General features: G+C 54.1%; 2 protein-coding genes across 5 annotated transcripts in view; both read left to right on the plus strand.

Moving 5' to 3' along the window:
• STXBP1 (syntaxin binding protein 1) overlaps positions 1-9,096 on the plus strand; it is a 70,417-nt gene extending 61,321 nt beyond the window's left edge. For 2 of the 4 annotated variants that reach the window (XM_029202720.1, XM_029202719.1), the window contains one exon: positions 7,118-9,096. In XM_029202720.1, the coding sequence (XP_029058553.1) occupies positions 7,118-7,200 (83 nt within the window). In that variant the 3' untranslated portion in view covers positions 7,201-9,096. Of the gene's footprint in view, positions 1-1,192; positions 1,850-7,117 lie in introns of those variants that run through there. The other 2 variants (XM_029202718.1, XM_029202721.1) reach the window with 2 other exon arrangements.
• A 6,109-nt stretch (positions 9,097-15,205) lies between these two features.
• CFAP157 (cilia and flagella associated protein 157) lies at positions 15,206-21,203 on the plus strand. The gene is made up of 9 exons (XM_029203312.1): positions 15,206-15,378; positions 17,327-17,598; positions 18,255-18,408; positions 18,841-19,108; positions 19,464-19,594; positions 19,794-19,944; positions 20,312-20,478; positions 20,640-20,846; positions 21,152-21,203. Exons 1-9 carry the CDS (start codon positions 15,206-15,208, stop codon positions 21,201-21,203), a joined length of 1,575 nt encoding a protein of 524 aa, XP_029059145.1.
• Positions 21,204-21,294: the final 91 nt, after the last annotated feature.

Below are 21,294 nucleotides of genomic sequence, written 5' to 3' on the forward strand. Positions count from 1 at the left end.
CCTCACGTCCAGAAGACGCTCAGTGAACGGACGGTAAATGATTACCGGCTCCTTTACTTGTCAGTTGGAGACGCACAGACGAGGAGTGAGAGCAGATACTGCCTGAAACATACTGGCCTGACTCCTGCGCTCTGCTGAGGGTTCCCCCAGCCAGTTCCTGCTACTTCAGGGTCTGTCATACCCCTTCTGGTTATTTCCTGCTGGCTTTCCAGAAGAAAGGAAGCAACTTATAAGAGCTGACTTAAGGCAGGAGGAGAAGATTTTTCTCCTTTTTCATGCCTACAGGAGCTTCTCCAGTTTCTCGGCTGGAAGAGGAAGAGTGAGCTGAGAAAAATCTTGCTTTCTCCAGATGCCTTCCTTTTGTCCCATCTTGCCCTTAACAAAATGGAGTTGCACCTGCCCAGAGTACCTCTTAACATTGATTGGCAAGAGGTGATCAGCACCTACTGCCCTGGCTGGGCCCCGCCCTTGCCCCGATCTCAATAAGATGTGTCAGTTTTATACCTCCACTTTGGGGGGACCAAGGCGCAGTGCCCCCCAAGCTCTCAGAGTGAGCAGGTTCTGCAGACCAGTCCATGTGGCCGTTCCTGGGTGTATCAAGATGGAGCTGGCACTGTCTTCACAACCTGCCTTCCAGATACCACCATTCATTGGGGAGCTCGCACCTCCCCCTCCCCTCCCCACTCCCTGAAGCCTCCCCTGTCTGGTCACCGTTTCTCTCTGTGTTCTCTCCTTTCTGGTTACGTGGGCCCCTGTGCCAGAGCTCTCGGTGTTCCCTGCTTGCGTACGTGTTGCATGAGCGTGTCGGCTACCTCTCTGCTGAAACACAGCTTTCCTGGGCAGAAGCCGTCACAGCCAGGCTTCGCTGTAACCCCCTCTTCCACGCTGGCCCGACCCGAGGTTCCCTGTTGGGAGGTGGAGACCCGGGGAGACATGATCGCCCCTGCGGATCGGTGGAGAGGCCTGGTACAGACCGCTGACGCCCGCTGTGTGGCCCCGCCCACTCTGTGCATGCCGGGCGTCCTCGTGGCCCATGTGCGCATGCGCCGCGTGTGCACGGCGTGTGCTCCGCGCGTGCGCGTGCGTCTCGCTCTCTCGTACCTCATTGGCTGCATAAAATGTAGGCCTAAGTTGGCATGTTCCGGTAACGTACCTTTGTTCAAGCAGTCAGCCGGCCTCTGTTCTCCCGCAGGTTCTACTCATATTCTCACTCCCACCAAATTTCTCATGGACCTGAGACACCCCGACTTCCGGGAGTCCTCTAGGGTATCTTTTGAGGATCAGGCTCCAACAATGGAGTGAGAGCCAAAGAAACAAAGTAAAAGCAGCTTATTACAGAAAAGAAACTCTTCCGCTCTGAAGGGTTTTCTTTGATTTATTCCGTCACTCTTTTTATTTTTCCCTTTTCCGTTTATTATTTATTTGATTTCTTTTAACGAGAAAATGCTTGCAGTTCTTAACACCGATTGAAAATGTGTCCGATGCTGCCCTCACCAACCCTACCCTGAGCCCCACTGGGCTCCAGCTTGACAGCTCGCTCATGCCTTGGGTTACCTGTCGCCCAGTCAGACAGCTGCAGCCCTCTGGGCTTTAGACCAGAAACAATCACAACTGCTGTGCACAGTCCTCCAGAGGGAGCTGGACGTGGAGGGATGCCACAGGCGCTGTGCCCCAGCCTGCTGGTCCCGGGGTGAATTTGTGGGCACAAGGCAGAGGACACCAGGCAGCCTCCAGGTTGTGATGTGGTGTGGGAACTCGAGAGTGAGACCAACAGGTGTCCAGGGGACAGTCCTGTCCGAGGCAGCACTCCAGTGGAGATGCCAGTTGGCACACGATCATGAGGAAAGCTTGGCAGAGGGCGTTAGGGTAGACTCCCAGTCAGTGGTAGTTAGATATGTCAATACCTTTTTCCCAGGACAGACATTTATCCTGAGGAACAATTTCTAAGGGGTGATGGGGTCATAAGCCACCTTGTACATGGTGAACTCCAGCCACCGGTGGAAAGAGCTCATGTCTCCCGTTCCTCTGGGAAAAACAGCACTTAACAGTCATTTGCTCTTTCAGTAATTGTTTTTTATTTTAATTCTCCTGTGGATCCTTTCGAGAGTTGAGAATCATACCCCTCTCTCCCACTGGAGTTTCCTGGTCAGATTGAGAGCCTTTGGGTAGAAATCTGTTCTCCACGCTATGTGCTGTTTATATTTTTTAATTTTTTTTTTTTTGCGGTATGCGGACCTCTCACTGTTGTGGCCTCTCCCGTTGCGGAGCACAGGCTCCGGACGCGCAGGCTCAGCGGCCATGGCTCACGAGCCCAGCCGCTCCGTGGCACGTGGGATCTTCCCGGACCGGGGCACGAACCCGTGTGCCCTGCGTCGGCAGGTGGACTCTCAACCACTGCGCCACCAGGGAAGCCCTATGTACTGTTTTTAAAGAGCGTCTTCTCTCCCACCATGCTCGTGCCTTTATCTCAGTTACCCGGGAACCCATTGTCAGTTTGGCAGATTACCCAGGTTTTGTTCTTGTCCTCATTCCTTCCTCTCTCTTTCCACCCTTCTTTTGTGCTGGAAATCTCCCCTGACCTGTTCAGATGGCAGACTGACCCTGAAGACCTCACTGCACCATTAGTCATTCTTTAGTTTCATTACACATTCTGTGATGAGGCCACGTCTTGTGTACCTGACTTCCTCTACTCTGTTGAGGATGCACCCTAGAAATGTCCCCACCCCCACCCCGGGCTGAAACGTGGCCCTGTGAGTTACAGAGTGTGAGTCACCTGTCAGCAGCGGACAGCCATGGACTCTAGCCTCAGCTTGGCCACAAGCACCTGTGTGACTGGGGGAGGTCGTTCCCACTGGGTCACAGCACACAGAACACAGGGAGGCTGGATGGCAGGGCCCGAGGCTGCTTGGGCTCTGTAATGCAGTCGTTCAGTTGGTGGCTTAAACCAGGCAGCACTCTGGCACACTCTCTGGCAACCCTTGGGGGAATGGACATCAGAACCCTGGCTGGGTAACATCAGAAGTGTGCTTGTTTTTTTTAAAGAGAATAAGCTCCATCCACGAAGGGCTTGCTCTAAAGGTCTGCACCGGAGGCTGTGCTGTTTAGCTCCTCTTTCTTTGCCTGGGCCGGAGATAGCTGCCCCAGGGCAGTAGGGAGATGAGAAGCAGCAAGTGGTTGTGAGCCAGGACAGCGGGGCTGGCTGTGGCCCCGGGCTACCTGCCATCCTGCCCAGGCTGCCTTCACCCTAGGAAGCGAGGCCACTGAGTGGTCAATAAAAGTGACTTAAAAAACAGCCGTTGTTCAGCAGCACCTTGGTAGGTTCGTAATCAGAGGCATCTGGTTCTTGTGCAGATGGCAGGTAGGTGGACGGCATCTGCTGCAAGATGTATTTCGAGGCTTCTCAAAGGACAAGTGAGCAATGACAGACCACTTGCAGAGTCAGAAAGAATCACAAACCCAGACCCCAGGGGCTCCTGCTAGGATTCATTCTGGGATTCCCTGCTTTGGAAGATGCCTCTTCTTTGCACACTGCTTCCTCTGTTTTATGTTCAATCAACAGAGAGGCCTCAGCTGCCATCAGAGCAGAGCGAGCACGAACAGACTCTGGCTGTTTGCTCCTGGCTTCTGAAATGCTTTGTTGAACAGTGTTGGATTTTAGAGAGTTCAGTTAAGAAAAAGTGAGGCACAAAGCCCTCATACCAGGGAGGTCAGAAAGCAGGTGAGCCTTCCGACTTGCCCACTTCTGTTGCGATTGTCCAGGTGACCAAAGCTGAGGACACTGCAGGGCGTTAGCGAGGCTGGGTGGTCTCCTCCCCCACATTGGTGTTTGCAGGAACTTAGCTTTTAAGGGATGGGTTTCCCCTGCTCAGCAGTGAACGAGCGTCTGCCGTGGGCCCTGTGTGGGTACCCGTGCTGTGCTCCATCCTCCTGGCCCCGCTCTCTCCTCCCGGCCCCTCTCTGTCCTGGAGCCGAGGCTGGCTCCCCAGGGCTGGGCTGAAGGGAGTGGGCATGGATAACTGAAGTGCACAGATGCCACCAAGCCTTGGCTCAGTGCCCACTAATCAATCCACCATTTCTCTCAACTGTCTAAGAAATGAAATCTCTTTTATTTTTTTTTTTTGCGGTACGCGGGCCTCTCACTGTCGTGGCCTCTCCCGTTGCGGAGCACAGGCTCCGGATGCGCAGGCTCAGCGGCCATGGCTCACGGGCCCAGCCGCTCCGCGGCATGTGGGATCTTCCCGGACCGGGGCGCGAACCCGTGTCCCCTGCATTGGCAGGCGGACTCTCAACCACTGCGCCACCAGGGAATTCCTGAAATGAAATCTTTTGATTAGATCTTCACCTCGGTGCTCTAGGTGGTTTATGTTAAAAGTACTGACCATTAGGGAATGTTCAGGAGGCCTCAGGAACTGATGAAAGGGCGCCAAAAGGCTGGCTTAGACCTATTACAGAGCACTTAACATGGGAGAGTTTTTTTTTATTATTATTATGTTGAGTACTTTGCTTTATTCTAGATCGGGGTCAGATAAGTTTCATTTTTCAGTGGGACTCAGATTTGAATCTGAACGCAGAGCTGATCCAATGCCCAGCTGCTTTTTCAGCGTTCCCTTACACATCCCCTCCTGGGGCAGGAAGCCACAGGGCCCCCAGAATTGAGAGCAGTGGCATGGCTTCCGGGCCTGGCTGTGCCACCGACACGCCTCACCACGCTGGGCGTCTTGGATGTGGGTGGGCAGGACCACTGTCTTCCACGTCTGGCAGATCATCAAACTCACCTGGGCTGCTCTTAAATATCCAATTTAAACCTGTCGTTCACCGGTACTGCCCTCAGTAGTCTGAGTCAGCAGGACTGTTTCAGCCAAAGCCAGGAACAGCTCGACCAGCTGATCTGTGGGAACTCCTGTGGTTTTCAGGCGCCGTCCGTGAGGAAGGAAGGACTTTGTCCTGGCGGAGGTCAGTGTGTCTGGCCCCCAGCTTTGACAGTCTGGATGACTTTGTTTTGGAGACCACCGTTCACGGTTCAGTGTTGCAGTTATGTAGAATAAGAGGGACCCTCAGAGCAGTAGAACCCACTTGCTGTTCTAGAGGGCCTACATGGTCAGCCACCTGTGGGTTCAAGTGAGAACATTTGCAATGTTTGTGGTGGTGAAAAGCTTGACCAGGGTATTGAAGCGATACAGCTGATTGTGTGGCAAGAATTGGCCCTCAGGTGATTCGGATTAACACCAGCTGGTCTGCATCCTTTAAAGAGACCAGGTATTGATAGTTAGGGCCCAGGGCCGGAACTGTTGCCTGATACTGTTGGTCCTGGAAGTTTTCTGCTTTCGGTCAAAGATTGGGAACACCAGATGGTCAGCAATCAGATAATATCCGGAAGTTCTGAAGCGTGGATTCCTTCACCTCCTTCTGGCCTCCCTCCAAGTCCTGAATCTGCACATAAGCAAGGGTAGGGGACACCTTGGGATAGGCATCTGCTCAGAGGCCTTTTGGCTGCAAGGGAGGACGTTAGGGACAGTTTCTCTGGCACATGCATTGCCTTAGCCTAGGTAGCCCCCAAGCTAATCCCCCGCACGGAGTTCCCAGCAGCTGTCTTTCAGGTATAGACACTCAGACTGCTGCATCGAGTTGAGATTTGGAAGGCTTTCGTTCTGCCAGTGGTTCTGGTCAGAATTTGGTAACGTTTATTCCTGTTTCCTCATTTGTGGAGCAGCCTGTGACCTTTAGGACTAGTAGAAAGATAAGGTCACAGAATTGAGTGTCTTCGGGGGAGAGGGGGACACACTGCTGAAACCGGTGTCACATTTGCCAAAGGAGCCTCGAGTCTGCAGAATGAGTCAGCCTTGGGCGCAGGGGCTGGCGCAGGCTGCGCCCTCAGGGCATCCCACTCCGCACCTCGCACCTCGGGGAAGTAGCTGGGGACTGGTTCCTCACTCAGCAGGCCCTGGCGGGGGCTGCGGCTTGAGCTGCAGAGAACAGGGTGGTGAGAAGCCTCTCACACCAGAGAGGGCTTCACCAGTGTTCTGGCCTGGACTGACCAGGAAGGCTCCAGGCTGCAGTGCCAGCAGTCACAGGTCAGCTGAGCAAGTAGCGGTCAAAGGCATAGGGACCCTGGTATTTGGAATCACTCCCAACAAGCCAGCCAGAGCCTTCTTTTGCCTGCCCTCAGGGTGGAAAATCTGGCATCCCGTGGTTTCTGGTCCCCTCCTCATGTGAAGGCCCACTCACTTGGCCGCATCTCCAGGGAGGCACATTTTCAAGTACGGGTCTCTTTTGTTCAGTTCTTCTCTCCCACCGGGATCTCTTTCTTTGAAGCCTACTGCTGCATGCATGCAGGCCTCATGCTCACACGCCAGTCACTCCTGTTCTGTTTAAGTCCATGTCCAAACCACACGATCCATGCATCTTTTTTTACTGCACTTACGAGATCTCTCTCTCTCTCCTTATGAAAAAGGACTTCATTTTTTTTTTCTGTTTTCTTTTTGCAGTAGAAGTATATCTAATTCCATTAGCTTAAATTTTTGCAAGCATTTCTAACCTCTTACAATGCGCGGTCTCTGCAAGGTAAGGCCTCAGGTACCCCGGCCCTTCCCCCTTCACACCTGAGGTCCCTCCCACCACGCAGTCCCAGCCAGCGGGCTCCCGGAAGGCAGTGGCTTCCCCCAGGTGCTCTGCCCGTCCTCTTCTTCCTCCCTACCTGCACCACTCTTACCACACACAGTCCCCCCTGCTAACCCCTGCCCCATTCCCAGCCTCTTCCCCGGCTGTGTGGTTTGGAACTTCTCTCCCTGGCTTCACCTTGAGTTCAGGAGAGAATTAGAAGTGCAGCTGCCCTGTCCCCTGGCAGATGGCAGCGCTGAGCACTGATGGAGAGGCGGGCTCCTTCCTTGGTACAGCCCGGGACCCTGCCCAAGCCAGAGGGTGTGTTCTGTTTATCCACAGCCCTCACATGCCTCCCAGGCCTACTGTGACAAGGCCCCAAACCCCAGTCCCCAACCCTCCCTGCATCTGGGTGGGGGAGGGGGAACGGCTACAGCTCTGGGGATAGAACAGGGCAGGAAAGGGGAAAGTGTTCGAAACCAGAGCTGGCAAGCTCACGGTCTTTTCTGCCTTCCTCCAGGATCCACGCACATTCTCACCCCACAGAAACTGCTGGACACGCTGAAGAAACTGAATAAAACAGACGAAGAAATAAGCAGTTAAAAAATAAGCCACGCCTCCAAAAACCGAACCCTCTCCCCAAAGTGCTCGCAGCCCTGACCACCGCTGACCGCCTCGGTTCCTTTGCTGACCCCCTTCTCCCTCCATCGCCTGCCCCAGCTCTGCACGCCCGGCCGGCACTGTCGCCAGCTGCGTTCTCGTGTTTGGTGATGCCCTCTTCTCGTTTGAAACAAAAGAATGCATTGTGTTTTTTTAAAAAAAGAGTACCTTCTAGATGTATCCTGGAGATGTTCGGTGTGAGGGACGTGCTGCTGGAGGGTTTCTGAACTGCTTAGGACGATGAATGGACACCTGCTCCCCGTTGGTCATGATTTTATGACCTTGTACATAAGCCAGCGTGACGTGTGCACATTGCTTGCGTATGGGAAGGTAGATGTTTGGGTGTTTTTAAAAACCCATTTGGGATTGTTCCTGTTCTTGTTGGGAATCACTGAGATGTCCGTTCTTGGAGTATTTTAAACTGAGGATTAATCTGTTATCTTCACTCCAGTTCCTACCCCTCAGTGCCAGCTCTCATCCAGATAAGCTTGGAAGTGAAGCTCAGGTGACATCTCGAGAGGTTTGAGCTGGAGTCGACCTCTGCCCTCCCCAGGGGGTTCATTCCCCCCCTCCCCCGTGCTGGAGGTAGGGACTGGGGGCGTCCACGGGAAGTCAGGCTGGGTGCCTGTCGTGGCTCCCTCCCTGGCCGCTGCCGCAGCGCTGTGATCCTGTTCTGTGGTCTGTCACTGTCCCCAGATGAGTGAGGAGCAAGCCCCCACCGGGGACCTGGGTCCCTTGGAGAAGCAGTCAGACCTGGTCCTTCAGACCAGACGCCATCTTTCCCCAGGCATCACCCCCGACAGAGCTGCTCTCGGCAGGGTCAGCCTGGGTAGAGCTCACGGGACAGGAGCGAACCAGAGCAGAGTGAGTTCCGCAGGCTCCTGGTCAGAGGTCCCTTTCCTGTAGAGCACGGTCTGTGCCCCTGACACTTCAAACCACCTGAAGAGTAGCCCAGTGGACTTATCCAGACCCTGATCCCACTCAGGTTATCCTCCGTTTAAGATACTTGCTAATACTTTATTTTGTGTAGTGTGGGGTCATATGTCGTCGTGCTTGTAAGAGAAAACGATCATTTTATTCTCTGTATAAAAACGTAGCTGTATAAGGCTTAGCTCTGATGCAGACATTAAAGAAGCAAAGGCAGGAAGGACGTCTCGTCGCCCTCAGGACTCGGCAGCTCGTTCTCCGGAAGGGAGCGCTATTTGTTCTGCTGCTGTTGTGAACTATAATGACAGTGGAAGTCACAAAAATGTCCCGCGCCCACCCCCACCCACCCCCTTAGCCCCTGCAAACCGTGTGTGTATATTACTGTCTTGTGGCATCGTCATTGCAAACGTGCTGTGTGCTAGTTCTCCGCGGCCCTCACTTCCCTTTCAGAATATACTCCTCACCAGCCCCGTTAGATGCATCGTGGCATTCTCTTCTCAAGGCTTTGAAATCTCCCCTTTGCACTCAGATTAGTTTTCAGGTCTGTCTCCCTTCCCCCCCTTACAAGATCTCATTTCCTTAGGACAGACTGTAGGGACCTGCCTTGGTTTGTTTCTTCTTGTTACTGCTTGTTTTGTCCCCTGCCCTTGACCAAACAAACGATCGATGCTCATGCTTCAGGACCTTGTTTGTCCGACATGTTGGTTTTCCTTTCTCTGTTATTTATATAAAAATAATTTATCAAAAGGATATTTAAAAAAAAAAAAAGCTAGTCTGTCTTGAAACTTGTTCACCTTGAAATTATCAGAATCTCAGTGTTTGAAAGTATTGAAGCACAAACATGTATCATCTCTGTACTGTTCTGTACTAAAGCACTCGAGTCTAATAAATAAATCAGTGCCCATTCACGGTGTCCAGGGTGACTCGCGGCCTGGTTTTACTTTGGGGAGCGGAAGGAGAAAGGCTTTGTCAGTGGTCCACTGGGGAGGAGCCCAGCCACCCCTGGCTGTGGCTCGGAGCCTTCCGGATCCATTCACTGTTACTTGCATTAGGATCTAGAGCTACCTGGAGTCTGGAGACAATCCATGAAGTGGGTACTACACTGCCTGAGACCAGGCAGTTCTTCCAGCCTCCTGTGTCTCTGTATATAGAATGTCTCTCTATCGCAGAGACAGCACGGCTCTGTCTTGGCAGGTGGCGCCCCACTCGAGCATTTGGTGCCAGTGCATTTCGGGCACGTGATGAGGTCATTTTATCTGTGCTACTGCTGTCCTCCTCCATCCCTGCCGCCACACCATCTAGCCTTCCGATGAACTTATTTCCAGATCGGAAAAGTGTATCCTGCCGGTCATGAAGCCTGTTGGTGACCTGGAGAGACTGTGATGAGTTTGGTCCCAGTGGGGAGGGGACCCTTAAGTTAGGGTTGGAGTCAGACTGGAAACCTGCTAGAATACTGGGCGCAGGGGTGTGGGGTTCTTTGTAGGATCAGCCACCCTCATTCAAATTCTAATCTCCCTCATACTGTTAAGAAATCCAACACGTCAGGGCCAGTTGGTGGAAGGTGCATCTCCACAGCCAGGCTATTGTCTGGTGAGACTTGCCTTAAGGGAGGTAATGATGACATTTATTGAGTCCCTGCTCCTTGTCAGGCCCCCTTGTATACCTTGTCTTTTGGGTGGGTGCTCTCCCCATTTTACAGATGAAGGAGCTGAATGGAATTCCCTGGCGGTCCAGTGGTTAGGGCTCCACACTTCCACTGCAGGGGGCATGGGTTTGATCCCTGGTCGGGGAACTAAGATCCCGCGTGTCACAAAGCTCACTCCAGCAGGAAAGCATCAGACTCTCATTTTCTTAAATTAGTAGTTGCCTCACTGGTACCCAGAATGCATTGGAGTGAGATCCAAGATCAGAATTCTTCAATTCTAAATTGTTCTAAACTGAGTTTACATTAAAGCAAAGCCAGTACTGTCTGCTCCTTCTCCCCGGGGCCGTGTGTCCGCGCCAGGCCCACGGTCGTGGCTTGTTAGTCTCTCTAACTGTTCCCGACATCGTTTGACCCGGGGTCTCTGGCGCCTCTTTCCATTCCACCCCCTCACCACCACCACCCAGTGGCAAACAAGCATGGCCCTTTTTATGCTCCTGGAAGAAGTCCTGGTTTTCCTGTAACACAGCACAAATGGAGCCTGCAGACCATTCCTCCAAAAAGTCTCCAGTAGTGTTAAATATTCTTGCATGGGCCGGGTGTTCTGCAGCAAACCAAGGCATAGTAACTGGGCGATCCTGAACCAGGAGAGTCTGTGAGCTGCAGCCGGTCCCTCTGCCTTTCTGGAGTTTCAGGTCTAGGCTGTGGGTCTCAGCCAGACCCTGCTGAGGGGCCTGTACACCCACTCGGTGACACCAGGCATTCGTTCCTGGGAGGCAGAATGGCGGAGTGACTAGGAGCACAGACCTCGGCATCAGGCCGGCCTGGGTCACACCCACCTGGGCCTCGTTCCACAAGACCGTGATGAGGGACTTGATCCCCTCCTGTGAGTGATGCCCATGGAGGAACGGTGCTGAGCTGGCCCTACGGTGAGTACGGTAAGCACTCAGTCAGTGTTGATGGTGTGATTATTATTCTCAGCCAAGTCTGGGGAAAAAGAGTAAACACACACACTGGAAAAAAAAACAATCATATGTCCATCAACTAGAGGATGGATACATTGTTGTGTATTCAGTCATTGACTACTCTTAAGGCAGTTAAAAATGCATGACCTACATATATCAACATGAATAAACCTCAAAAACTTAATGTTGAGTGAACAAGTTACAGAATACATACAGAATGTGTAAGGTTTTTAAACCTCATAAAAAGTACTATAGAATACTTATGGATACCTATGATGTAACTGTGTAAAAACGTGCATGAGAATGATAAATATTACCAAAGTCAGGATAGTGGCTACCCATGAGGAGAGGATGGTTATTATTGTGTTGCCTTATAGCCCCAATCACACAGTGAATCAGTGGCTTAAAAGTGCTTCATGGGATCAAAATCATATAGATAATAATTCTCATTGTAGTTAATGTATATTGAGCACTTATTATGTGCCAGACATGAGTGTTTTATACGTATCTTGCTGAAGTTTCTCAACAACTCTAGGAGTTAGATGTCATTATTAACCCTACTAACACATGGGGAAACAAAGGCACAAAGACAAAGGAACTTGGCCAAGGTTCCCCTGTTGGTACATGGCAGAGCCTAGATTTAAACAGGGTTGTCTGGGGACTTCCCTAGTGGTCCAGTGGGTAAGTCTCTGTGCTCCCCAGTGCAGGGGGCCTGGGTTCAATCCCTGGCCGGGGAAGTAGATCCCACATGCATGCCGCAATGAAGATCTCACATGCCGCAACTAAGAGCCAGTGCAGCCAAAATAAATAAATAAATGTTAAATGTTAAATGTTGGTAGTTGCTGAAAGTTCTAACCCTCTAATAAACTCAGGTATGTGGAAAGGGGCTTGTTATGAATAGCAAAAGACACTCCTTTCACTCAGGAAATTTCAAGGGTTTTAGGAGCCCTGTGTCAGAAATCCAAGGCAAAAAGTAAATATGTATATATACTTTATTATTACATATTATCATATTATTATATGTAATACTATATATCACAGCTGATAATGAAGTACGCCATTGCTCAAATACCACGACTCATTCTTGCAGAGATGTTGCAGATTTTCATAAATGTTTCTGCATCTACTGTATGCCCTTAGAACAATTTCCATACACTTTTATTATTTTTTAAATTTTTTATTGGAGTATAGTTTATTTACAATGTGTTAGTTTCAGGTGTATAGCAAAGTGAATCAGCTATTCATATATGTATGTCCATTCTTTTTTAGATTCTTTTCCCATATAGGTTATTACAGAATATTGAGTAGAGTTCCCTGTGCTATACAGTAAGTCCCTATTCGTTATCTATTTTATATATCGTAGTGTGTGTATGTTAATCCCAATCTCCTAATTTATCCCTCCCCCCCTTTGCCTTTGGTAACCATAAGTTTGTTTTCTACATCTGGGACTCCTTCTGTTTTGTAAATAAGTTTATTTTTACCTCCAGACACTTTAAATGATTGTTTCTTTCTTAAAAAATAATCTTCACCAATTAAATTGTGGTTTTGCAGGGGGGAGGGTCCATCGAGCTCCTTTACTGTGCCATTCCAAACTCCCACCCAGGCTGCAGGCTGACTTACTCAGTTAATAGATATTTACTGAGCGTCTACTATGTGCCAGCCTTCACCCTAGGCTCTGGGGATGTAGCCACGAATGAGACTGGGTCCTCGTGAGCTTACACTAGTGGTGGGTGGTATTATATCTCACACACACACACACACACACACACACACACACACACACACACCCTGAATGAATGAATCGCTCATGTTGTGTGCTCCATAGAGGTGGGCAAGACTTCAGGCAGTCTCCCTCTGGGCTGGGCTTCCTCTCTGCAGAACCTCCTAGAGGCGGCAGAGCCCCCAGTCCACGGGCCACTGCCCTGGGCTGACGCTGCAGTCTGCTGGCCTTTGTGTGCCGTACCCACTCCTATCAGAAGACCTGGCTGCCGGAGCGGCTGCCGGACTTTGCGGTCCGGCAGCTCCAGCAGTTCCGGGCCACCAACACCAGTTCCCAAGCAGGACACAGAAGCAGTCATGAGAAAGTGTCCCAGGGGAAGAGGACGAGTCTGGGGTCCCAGAATAGGGAGCTTTGGGAAGGCTCTCCAAACAAGCCCCAGAAAGGGATATCCTTGGACCTGGAGCATCTCCTTCCCCACCCCACCATCTGGAAGGCTGGCCCGGAAGCCCTACTGGTCACTCTTGCCATGTGAGTGCAGTGCATTTATAAGCCTGGCCCCAGCGACCCCCAGGGGCGACTCTGGCGCTAACAAAGGAGGGGGTACAGGTCCCAAAGCTGACGCCTTCTGTGGGCTCCAGGCAGCCTGAGGGGGCTGCTGGTCATGCTGTCCCACTGGGCTGGGGACCCAGAGCTAACTCCTGAGATGTGCTTCAGGTAAAAGAAGGAAGAAACCTGAGAGGCGTGACGAGGAAGGGCACTGGGGTGGCACCATGGAGGAGCTTTGCCTGGGCTGGGCTCCTCTGGGGCCCCCCATGCCCTGCTCAGGTGGGGGAAGGGCGGTGTCCAGCCGGAGTTGGGGGCATTGCTTTGGGCTAGAGGGGCAGGCCCCCTGCTGGCCCCAGGTCTCGGGCGCTGGGCCAGGTCAGTCTCTCTCTGGGGCTTCGGTGTCGCCCCGTCTGCAGTCCCAGGACTCGCTGCACTGTTGTGAGTCTGTGCAAAGGCTGAAGCCCATGCACAAGTGTGGCGGCCCTCCCAGGGCTGCCCCAGCCTGCAGGGAACAGATATTCTGGGAAAGACAGACCACCCCAGGCTGGGGGTGCTGGGATGTTGGAAATCCCAGAGGCTGCTCACACACAGAGCAGGCTGGAGCTTCACCCACCTGCTCCGCTGATGGCAACATCACATGCCGCCTGTTAAGCGCCTGCTGCACCCCTGGGCCAGACCCCCGCACCAGGTACTTCACATACAAGGTCACTTTCAGTCCACAGCGTGGTCTCCCTGTTTTACAGCTCAGTGAGGTCAGGCCATTGGCCCAAGATGTAAGACGTCTCTTACATGGGATGTGAGAAACAGTACCCGAACTGGAGCCTGCTTCAACCAACCACCGCTGCAGGCTGCCTCACTGCCAAACACCCACCTCCGCGTCTCCCTGCACCCATCCCAAGGAGCCCACTGTTTACAAGATCTGGCTGCTCAAACCAACCCCAGCTGCTGAAGTAACACTGAGCTGCCCCTTGTCCAGCCATCCGACTGTTAGGGAGGGGCAGCAGCCATCTCTTGCTCAGTGCTGAGCCTTTGCCGAGCCCTGGGACAACAGGGCTAGACAGGACCCGGCCACTGTCCCAGGGAGTGCCTCGGCTCACAAGCGCTGGGTGGACACAGCAGGCATGCAGGCGTGGCTGGCTGGAGATGAGGGCCAGGAGAAGTAGCCTGAAGGGGCCAGAGCCTGGTTGGGGCACATGGCTGCCAGCTAGGGCATCTGCCAACCAGTCACCGACTGCCCTCCTGACCCAGGATGCTGCCACCCCAGACCAAAGCTACAGAACGGGCTTTTGTTTGCCGGGGTCAGCATGGGCGCACTTCCCCTGAGCTTTGTGGAAAATTGAACCAGCCTCTGGACTGGGACATCTTGGGACCCCAGCATGGGAGCCTCTGATAGAAAACATCCAGTTCTTACCATACCGCCTCTCCACCCGGCTTTGGGTGAACTGAGAGAATGATTTGTTTGTTTGCTTGTGTTTTGTTTTTTTGCGGTACGCGGGCCTCTCACTGCTGTGGTCTCTCTCGTTGTGGAGCACAGGCTCTGCAGGCTCAGCGGCCATGGCTCACGGGCCCAGCCGCTCCGCGGCACGTGGGATCTTCCCGGACCGGGGCACGAACCCGTGTCCCCTGCATCGGCAGGCGGACTCTCAACCACTGCGCCACCAGGGAAGCCCTGAAAGAATGATTTTGCTGTGTAGCTGCATCACCAAACAATGAACAAGCTGAGCTCAGAGGGAGGGGCTTCTTGACCCGGGAGCGGCGTGGGGGGTGGGGGGAGCTCTGTAGAAGCCCCTCCCATTCCCAATGGGCACAAAGGGGCAGGGTGGTGATTTCTAGGGCTCTTACTCTAATATTCCCATGTCACTTATTTCCACTTGAGGGAAGGAGGGGTCTCCACAAAACAACGTCCTGTGAGCCTGGCGTCCTGATCTCTGAGATGCCATGGCCTGGGACACCCAGGCCTAGGGCCCCTGTGACGCCGTTGGCCTCGGAGCAGGAGGCTGGTCTCTGAAGCCCAGCCTCGCCAGGAAGAGGGAAGGTCCCTTTAAGCCCTGCCTCACAGCCTCAGCTTGTTGCTATGTATGGGGCCAACTTCCTTAGCAACCACCTGGCCTCTTAAAGGGGCCCTGGAGTAGTGGTTGCCGCACAGCCATGGCTCCCAAAAAGAAGGCAGGCAAGGGGGCCAAGGAACCCGAGGTCAAGAAGAAGAAGGGTGGGAAGAAGGATCCCAGCCTGGCCAACAAGCCCATGGAAATGCCCATAAGCGAGGAGATCCGGGAGTTCTACCACATCCAGATCCGCGACCTGGAGGACAGGCTGGCCCGGTGGGTGGGCGGGTAGGGCGGTCCTGATAGGTCAGAGCTGGCCGCTGTGCAGGCTCAGCCAGGGGGTCCTAGACCTATGTTCTGGACTCCCATGGGATGTCCAGACCCCACCCTACCCCAGCCTCAGTTTCCTCCTAGGTAATACTTTGAGGCAAAATGGATTTTCCCGCTCCATCTCAGCCCCCAGAGTTCCGGGGTCTCAGTGCGAGCCCACCCCAGGCAAGCACCACTCCCTCGTGCCTCACCGCTGCCCAGTGGGACCATGCATTTTATAGGATGGCAGAGTTCAATCAGTGGGATGAATTGGAAATGGCAGCCCCCTGGCAGGCACGTGACCACGTGTCCCTCCTTCTGCCTGCCCCCTCCCCCAGCCTGTGCCATGATTCCCTGATCTGTGGGCCCCACCGGCTTCCCCAGCTGCTAAGCCCACTTGTCCATGCTGGGCCTCAGTTTCCCCAAATGTAAATGAGGAGGGTTGTGAGACATGGGTGGTGGTGGGTGGAGGGGGGATTCTCTAACTCAGAATTCTGAGACACGTTCACTTGCCCACTTTTCTTATTTTTACACTGGTTTCCTCTCAGTTATGATGCACTAGCCCAGTCTCAGGGTGACCCTTAAAAGACACACCCCTTTGGTGACAAGTAGGCAGAGGGTCTTCCCCAGGTGATGTTGCAGGTCCTCACAGCTGATGTTGAGACCTTCCTGTGCTGGCGCTCACTGCGTCCTTAAAATGGTCCCACGAGAGAGGCCCTCATGTCATCCCCATCATAGAGGTGGGGAGACTGAGGCTCAGGGAGAGGAAGGCACCCCAAAAAAGAGGCTCTAGAATGTGAACCCTGGCCCCTGACTTCGCCACGCCAGGATGCCTCCTTGCTCCACAGATCAGGTCATTCAGCTTTGTACCCTGCACTGCCCTGTGTGCAGTAGCCATAAAAAAGATGTTGGTTGTGGGAATTCCCTGGCAGTCCAGTGGTTGGGACTCTGCACTTTCACTGCCGAGGGCGCGTGCTCAATCCCTGGTCAGGGAACTAAGATCCTGCAAGCCGCGCAGTGCGGCTTAAAAAAAAAAAAAGATGCTGGTTGAGTCAATTGTGAAGTAAAACATCTTTCCAAATAACTTCTATCAATTATTCCATTGGAAACCAAAAAATTGTTTACGTGATACTCTTAAAAATGCACAAGCTTCCCTCAAGCTGAGACACCAGATGGAATGTACTTGGGAGATGTCTATTGCATACTTATTATTTGCCAGGCCACCAAAATAGAGATGGAGGAGGTCAGTTCTTGACTTCCCAGTGGGACAAGGGTCAACCTACAGGAGGGCACCAAAGAAAGGGCCACAAATGCTGCTAAGGGCCAAGAAGACTCCACTGAGGCGACAACACAGGGGTTCACTCAATGGAGGAGGGTAAGGAAGATCACAGGTGCAAAGGCTTGGGATTGCAAAGTCCAGAAGTATTAAGGAGGGCGCAGAGCCAGCAGCAAGCATTATGGTTGAGAGCCTCGACTTTGGGGTCAGACTGACTTGGGTTCAAGTTCTGGTTTTGCCCTTTACTAACTCAGAGATGCTTCATCCCTCTGCGCCTCAGTTTCTTCACCTGTGAAATGGGTATAATCATCATAGTACCTACTTCCTTATAGGTTGTTGTGGATTCAACAAACACAGAGTACCTACTGCGTACCAGGCACTGTCCTCAGTGTTGGGGACACAGCTGTGAATGTAACAGACAGAGGCTCCGCCCTCACAGACCTTACATTCTAGTGATGTAATGAACGTAAAGTGCTGAGCACAGGCATTGGCTTGGTCGCAAGCGTTGATCAGGGGGCACAGTGGGAGATGAGGCTGGAACCTCAAATGCCCTGATATGGGAGGGTCCAGGGAGCAGCCTAGCTGCGTGGAGGCCTGGCTTGTCCAGCTCCCTGGACCTCTGCCCCGCACCTGCCTCAGGTACCAGCAGAAGTGGGATGAGCTGGCTGTGCAGGAGAAGCTGTTTCGCCAGGAGTTTGAGCAGCTGGCCAACAACAAGAAGGAGATCGTGGCCTTCCTCAAGCGCACGCTTAACCAGCGGGTGGATGAGATCACCAACCTCAACGAGCAGCTCCAAAGCCTGCAGCTGGCCAAGGAGATGGAGAAGGACGCCTTCGAGACACAGCTAGCCCAGGTGCGCCACGAGTTCCAGGAGACCAAAGACCAGCTCACCACTGAGAACATCATCCTTGGTGAGGGGCACTGGCCGCCGAGCCTGGGGGCACACGCCACGGGGGTGGGGAATCCAAGGCTCTGCTTCTTTGGTCTCTAACCCTAGCTCTCCCACGGACTATCTTTGTGACCTTGGGCTAGCACTTCTCTCTGACCCTGTTTTCTCACCTGGGAAATGGGGATAATACGTCTACCTTGAGTAACAACAGCTACGTGCTGCTTCCCACGTGTATCCTCCGTGGTAATTGTCCAAGCAATCCTGAGGCAGGAAATCCCTTCACCACCGGCCACTTTGTAGGTGAGGAAGCACTTCAAGGGGGTGTGTCTTGCCCAGGGTCACCCAGCTGGCAAGGGTGGTTGTGAGTTTCAATGACAGCATGAGTGCCTGATCCACAGAAGGTGTTCAAATTCAGTGACTGTTGTCACTGTCACTTTCATGAGACGGGAGTAGAGTGTCAAGGGAGGCTCCTTGAACCCCAGGCTTTATAAGACTAGTGGAGGAGAAGAGCATTCCAGACTAAGCCATAAAGGTGGGCAGGACCATGCATGGCATGTGTGGGGACAGGGGACTGGCCCTACTGGATCGGCAAGTTTAGGGGCATCATTGCTCAAGACCCCCGGGACCCTGCCCTCCCGAGGCGGCCCCTCACCAGGCCTGTGCCCTGCGGTGGGGCAGGGGGGAAGCTGGCAGCCCTGGAGGAGTTCCGGCTGCAGAAAGAGGAGCTCACGGAGAAGTTCATGTTGCTGGAGGACCAGCTGCGGAAGCAGGAGAACGAACACAAGGACTACGTGCACGCCCTGGAGAAGAAGTCGGCGCTGGACGCGGACAGGTGGGCAGGCCAGTGCCGGGCCTTACCGGGGCCAAGCACAGCCCGGTCCGCAGACCTCTGACAGCCCTGGCTGCTAACTGGGGGGCTGCACTAGCTCCTTGACGCCCCGACCTGCTGCTGCTCACAACCCTGGCTGATTTACGGTGGAGGGAAGAAACGGTTCCCAGTTCTCACGCCAGTGTGGAAGAATCCCTGGACTTCCTTTTGCCACCTTTTGTGACTTAACTTCTATTTATTTAATAATTAATAATATTTACATTGATCAAGTTCAAAATGGTACAAATGGTCTACAGTAAAAAGCCTCCTGCCTGTGGCCCTGTCCCCTCCTGGGGGAGAGAATGTAGAGATCTAGGCGCTCTGGGGACGCCCGTGTAGGCAGGAGGTGCCTGTACCCACTCTGCCCGACGCCCTCACTCCCGCCCCTCCTGTTAGATTGAAGAAGGAGATCATCCAGCGCGTGAATGTGGTGGCCACTGAGTTCCGCAAGGTGGCCACGAGCCAGATGGGGGACACGACCAAGCGGGCCATCATGGAGAACAACACCATGACCCTGCAGCTGGCCAAGATATCCCGCCAAGGCATGCAGCTGCTGCAGGAGAACGAGCAGCTCAGGGGCAACCAGGACAACCTGTGCAGACAGCTGGAGCTGCTGGAGAACTCCCAGAAGGTCATGGCCAGGCACAGCAGAGGCCACCAGAAGGTGTGCCCTCCAGGCCCGCCTCATGGGGTGGTTGGCACGGAGAGCAGGAAGGAACCCTAGGGGCCCTGTCCTCAGGGCAAATACAGCCCCTCAGGGGTGGACCCCAGGGGCCAAATCTTGAGGGAGGTAGCTGTGAGGCGATGGGGCCCTTCTTGTGCGGGCTCTGGCCCCATCTCTGGTTTGTATTTGGTTTAAAGCCCCCATAACTGGTTGAAGTCGAACCCAACCCCGGGGACCCAGCTGCTATCTAGAGAGGGTGCCGGGCTCCCAGGGCCTCGGCGGGCCTCTCCAGGGGAGCAGGGCTGGCTGAGGGCCTGTGGTGGGCCCAGGGCACGGCCACCTGCCCACACTGCAGATCATCCTCATGCTGACGGAGAAGTGCCGCGAGCAGCAGCAGGGCACGGCAGAGGCCAAGCAGCTGCGTCTCCTGCTGAGCCAGCTGGAGCAGAGCCTCACGCAGCTGCAGAAGGACAACCAAGCACTGAGGTGCGGCCCGCAGAAGGGCAGGCGGCGGGAGCAGGTGGGAACCCCTCCCTTTGTGGCCACGTGACACGGGCCAGCGACTCCCCCTCTCTAGAGGGGCCCTGAGGCTTCATCTGTCAAACAGGCTGAGGCCCGGGGCTGGCCGAGGGCCCCTCACCCTAGAATGGGGAGGAGGCTGACTTGTCCTGGTCCCGGGGCCCAGGAGCCAGAGAGAACAGCTGAACCTGCAGCTGGAGCGTCAGCAGGCCGAGGGGCAGCGGCTACAGCAGGAGCTGGCCGAAGAGCAGAAGGTTCGGGCGAGCCTGGAGACAGCCCTGGCCCAGGCCACCACCTTCCTACAGGACATTGTGCAGGTGAACAGGAAGTGGGTGAAAGTGGGGGGCGGGAGATGGAGCCAAGGACAGAAACTGCTCGGAGATAACTGGGCCATCGGAGGTGGCCAGGCCAGGCGCCCCGCCTATTCCCTGTGAGATTCCTGGCAAGTCTGTCCTTTTCTGATTCTGCACTTCAAAGACCCCTTCAAGGTCTCAAAGGAGCTGGATGGAGTCCTCTGAGGCCCTGGAAGGCCTCGGGTCTCAGTCTTCCCATTTGGAGAATGGGTATCCCACCACAGCCAGGGAACACTGAGGAAACAGGCACTGCGGTTGGAGTTTCCCAGAGGTGGGTGCTGGGGCCATGAAGGGCCTGACCTCGTGGGCCTGCCCGCACCCCTACCGGCAGATGCAGCCCGACAAGGAGGATGGTGACTTCGATGTAGTGTTCCAGCTGCAGTGCAAGGAGATGCTGAAGCACCTGCTGGTCATGCTCAGCTCGGCCATGGTCCTGAGTCCCCAGATGGCTGTGTCCCCCCGCCGGGAGAGCCAGTCCTGTGGACCACCAAAGGAGCGGTGAGTGACCCTGTGTGACCTCAGAGGAAGGAGCTACGGGACTTGTCCAAGGGCTGTCCTCAGCTGAGCCTGGGCCCGAAACCTGGCTCACCAGAGCCTGTCTGAATCTCAGCTTCCTCACCTATGAAATGGAGGTGATGACACCAGCCCTCTCCCCACAGGCGGTACAGCACCCAGCCACTCAAGACAGGGCCTCTGCTGCAGCAGCTGTCCAGCGTCACACCCTACCAGCTAGGGGACCTGGGCCTGGTGCCTCGACGGATCCACATCCCACCCAACCCTGAGGACCTCAGGCTGCTCTCACATACCACCCGTGTGGGAAACTTATGGGCACACAGCAGCCCTGAGGTGAGGGTGCCAGGGTCCCTGGGGACAGCAGGATGGCAGCCAGCCCTGGGTGCAGATCATGGCTCTGCCACGCTGCAGCTGTGTGGCCCTGGGGAGGTGGCTGGACCTCTCTAAGCCTCCATTTCCTCATCTGTAAAATGGACTGAAGAAAGGTGTGGCAAACCCTCAGTGGGCTAAGACATGCCCACACATCCCCTGGGAGGGGGGCTTGCTGGGTCCTGTGGCCCCCTCCTCCGCCGGCAGGGGAGAGGTGGGAATCCCCCGAGTAGGCCTCAGCTTCCAAGCTGGCATCTTTATTCTTACAGATCCATACCTCCGGTTCTCCAAAAAGGTTCAAAAAGTTTAGTCTTCCTAAAGTTTCCCTACTTTCTAAGTAGGACACAGAGAGAAGACCAACCTCCTATCCCCCAAATGGACTGTTCCGGCCGCAGTTCCCGCTTCCGTCCACAGGCAGCCTGGGGCAGCCCA

Source organism: Monodon monoceros, unplaced genomic scaffold (assembly GCF_005190385.1).
Source record: "Monodon monoceros isolate NGI ecotype Baffin Bay Population unplaced genomic scaffold, NGI_Narwhal_1 Super_Scaffold_5, whole genome shotgun sequence".
Lineage (NCBI taxonomy): Eukaryota > Metazoa > Chordata > Mammalia > Artiodactyla > Monodontidae > Monodon > Monodon monoceros.

Coding starts and splice junctions, on each gene's coding strand:
- CFAP157 (XM_029203312.1), top strand. CDS start 15,206: ATGGCTCCCAAAAAGAAGGCAGGCAAGGGGGCCAAGGAACCCGAGGTC. Junction 15,379..17,326: donor CTGGAGGACAGGCTGGCCCG/GTGGGTGGGCGG, acceptor CACCTGCCTCAG/GTACCAGCAGAAGTGGGATG. Junction 18,409..18,840: donor TCGGCGCTGGACGCGGACAG/GTGGGCAGGCCA, acceptor CCCTCCTGTTAG/ATTGAAGAAGGAGATCATCC.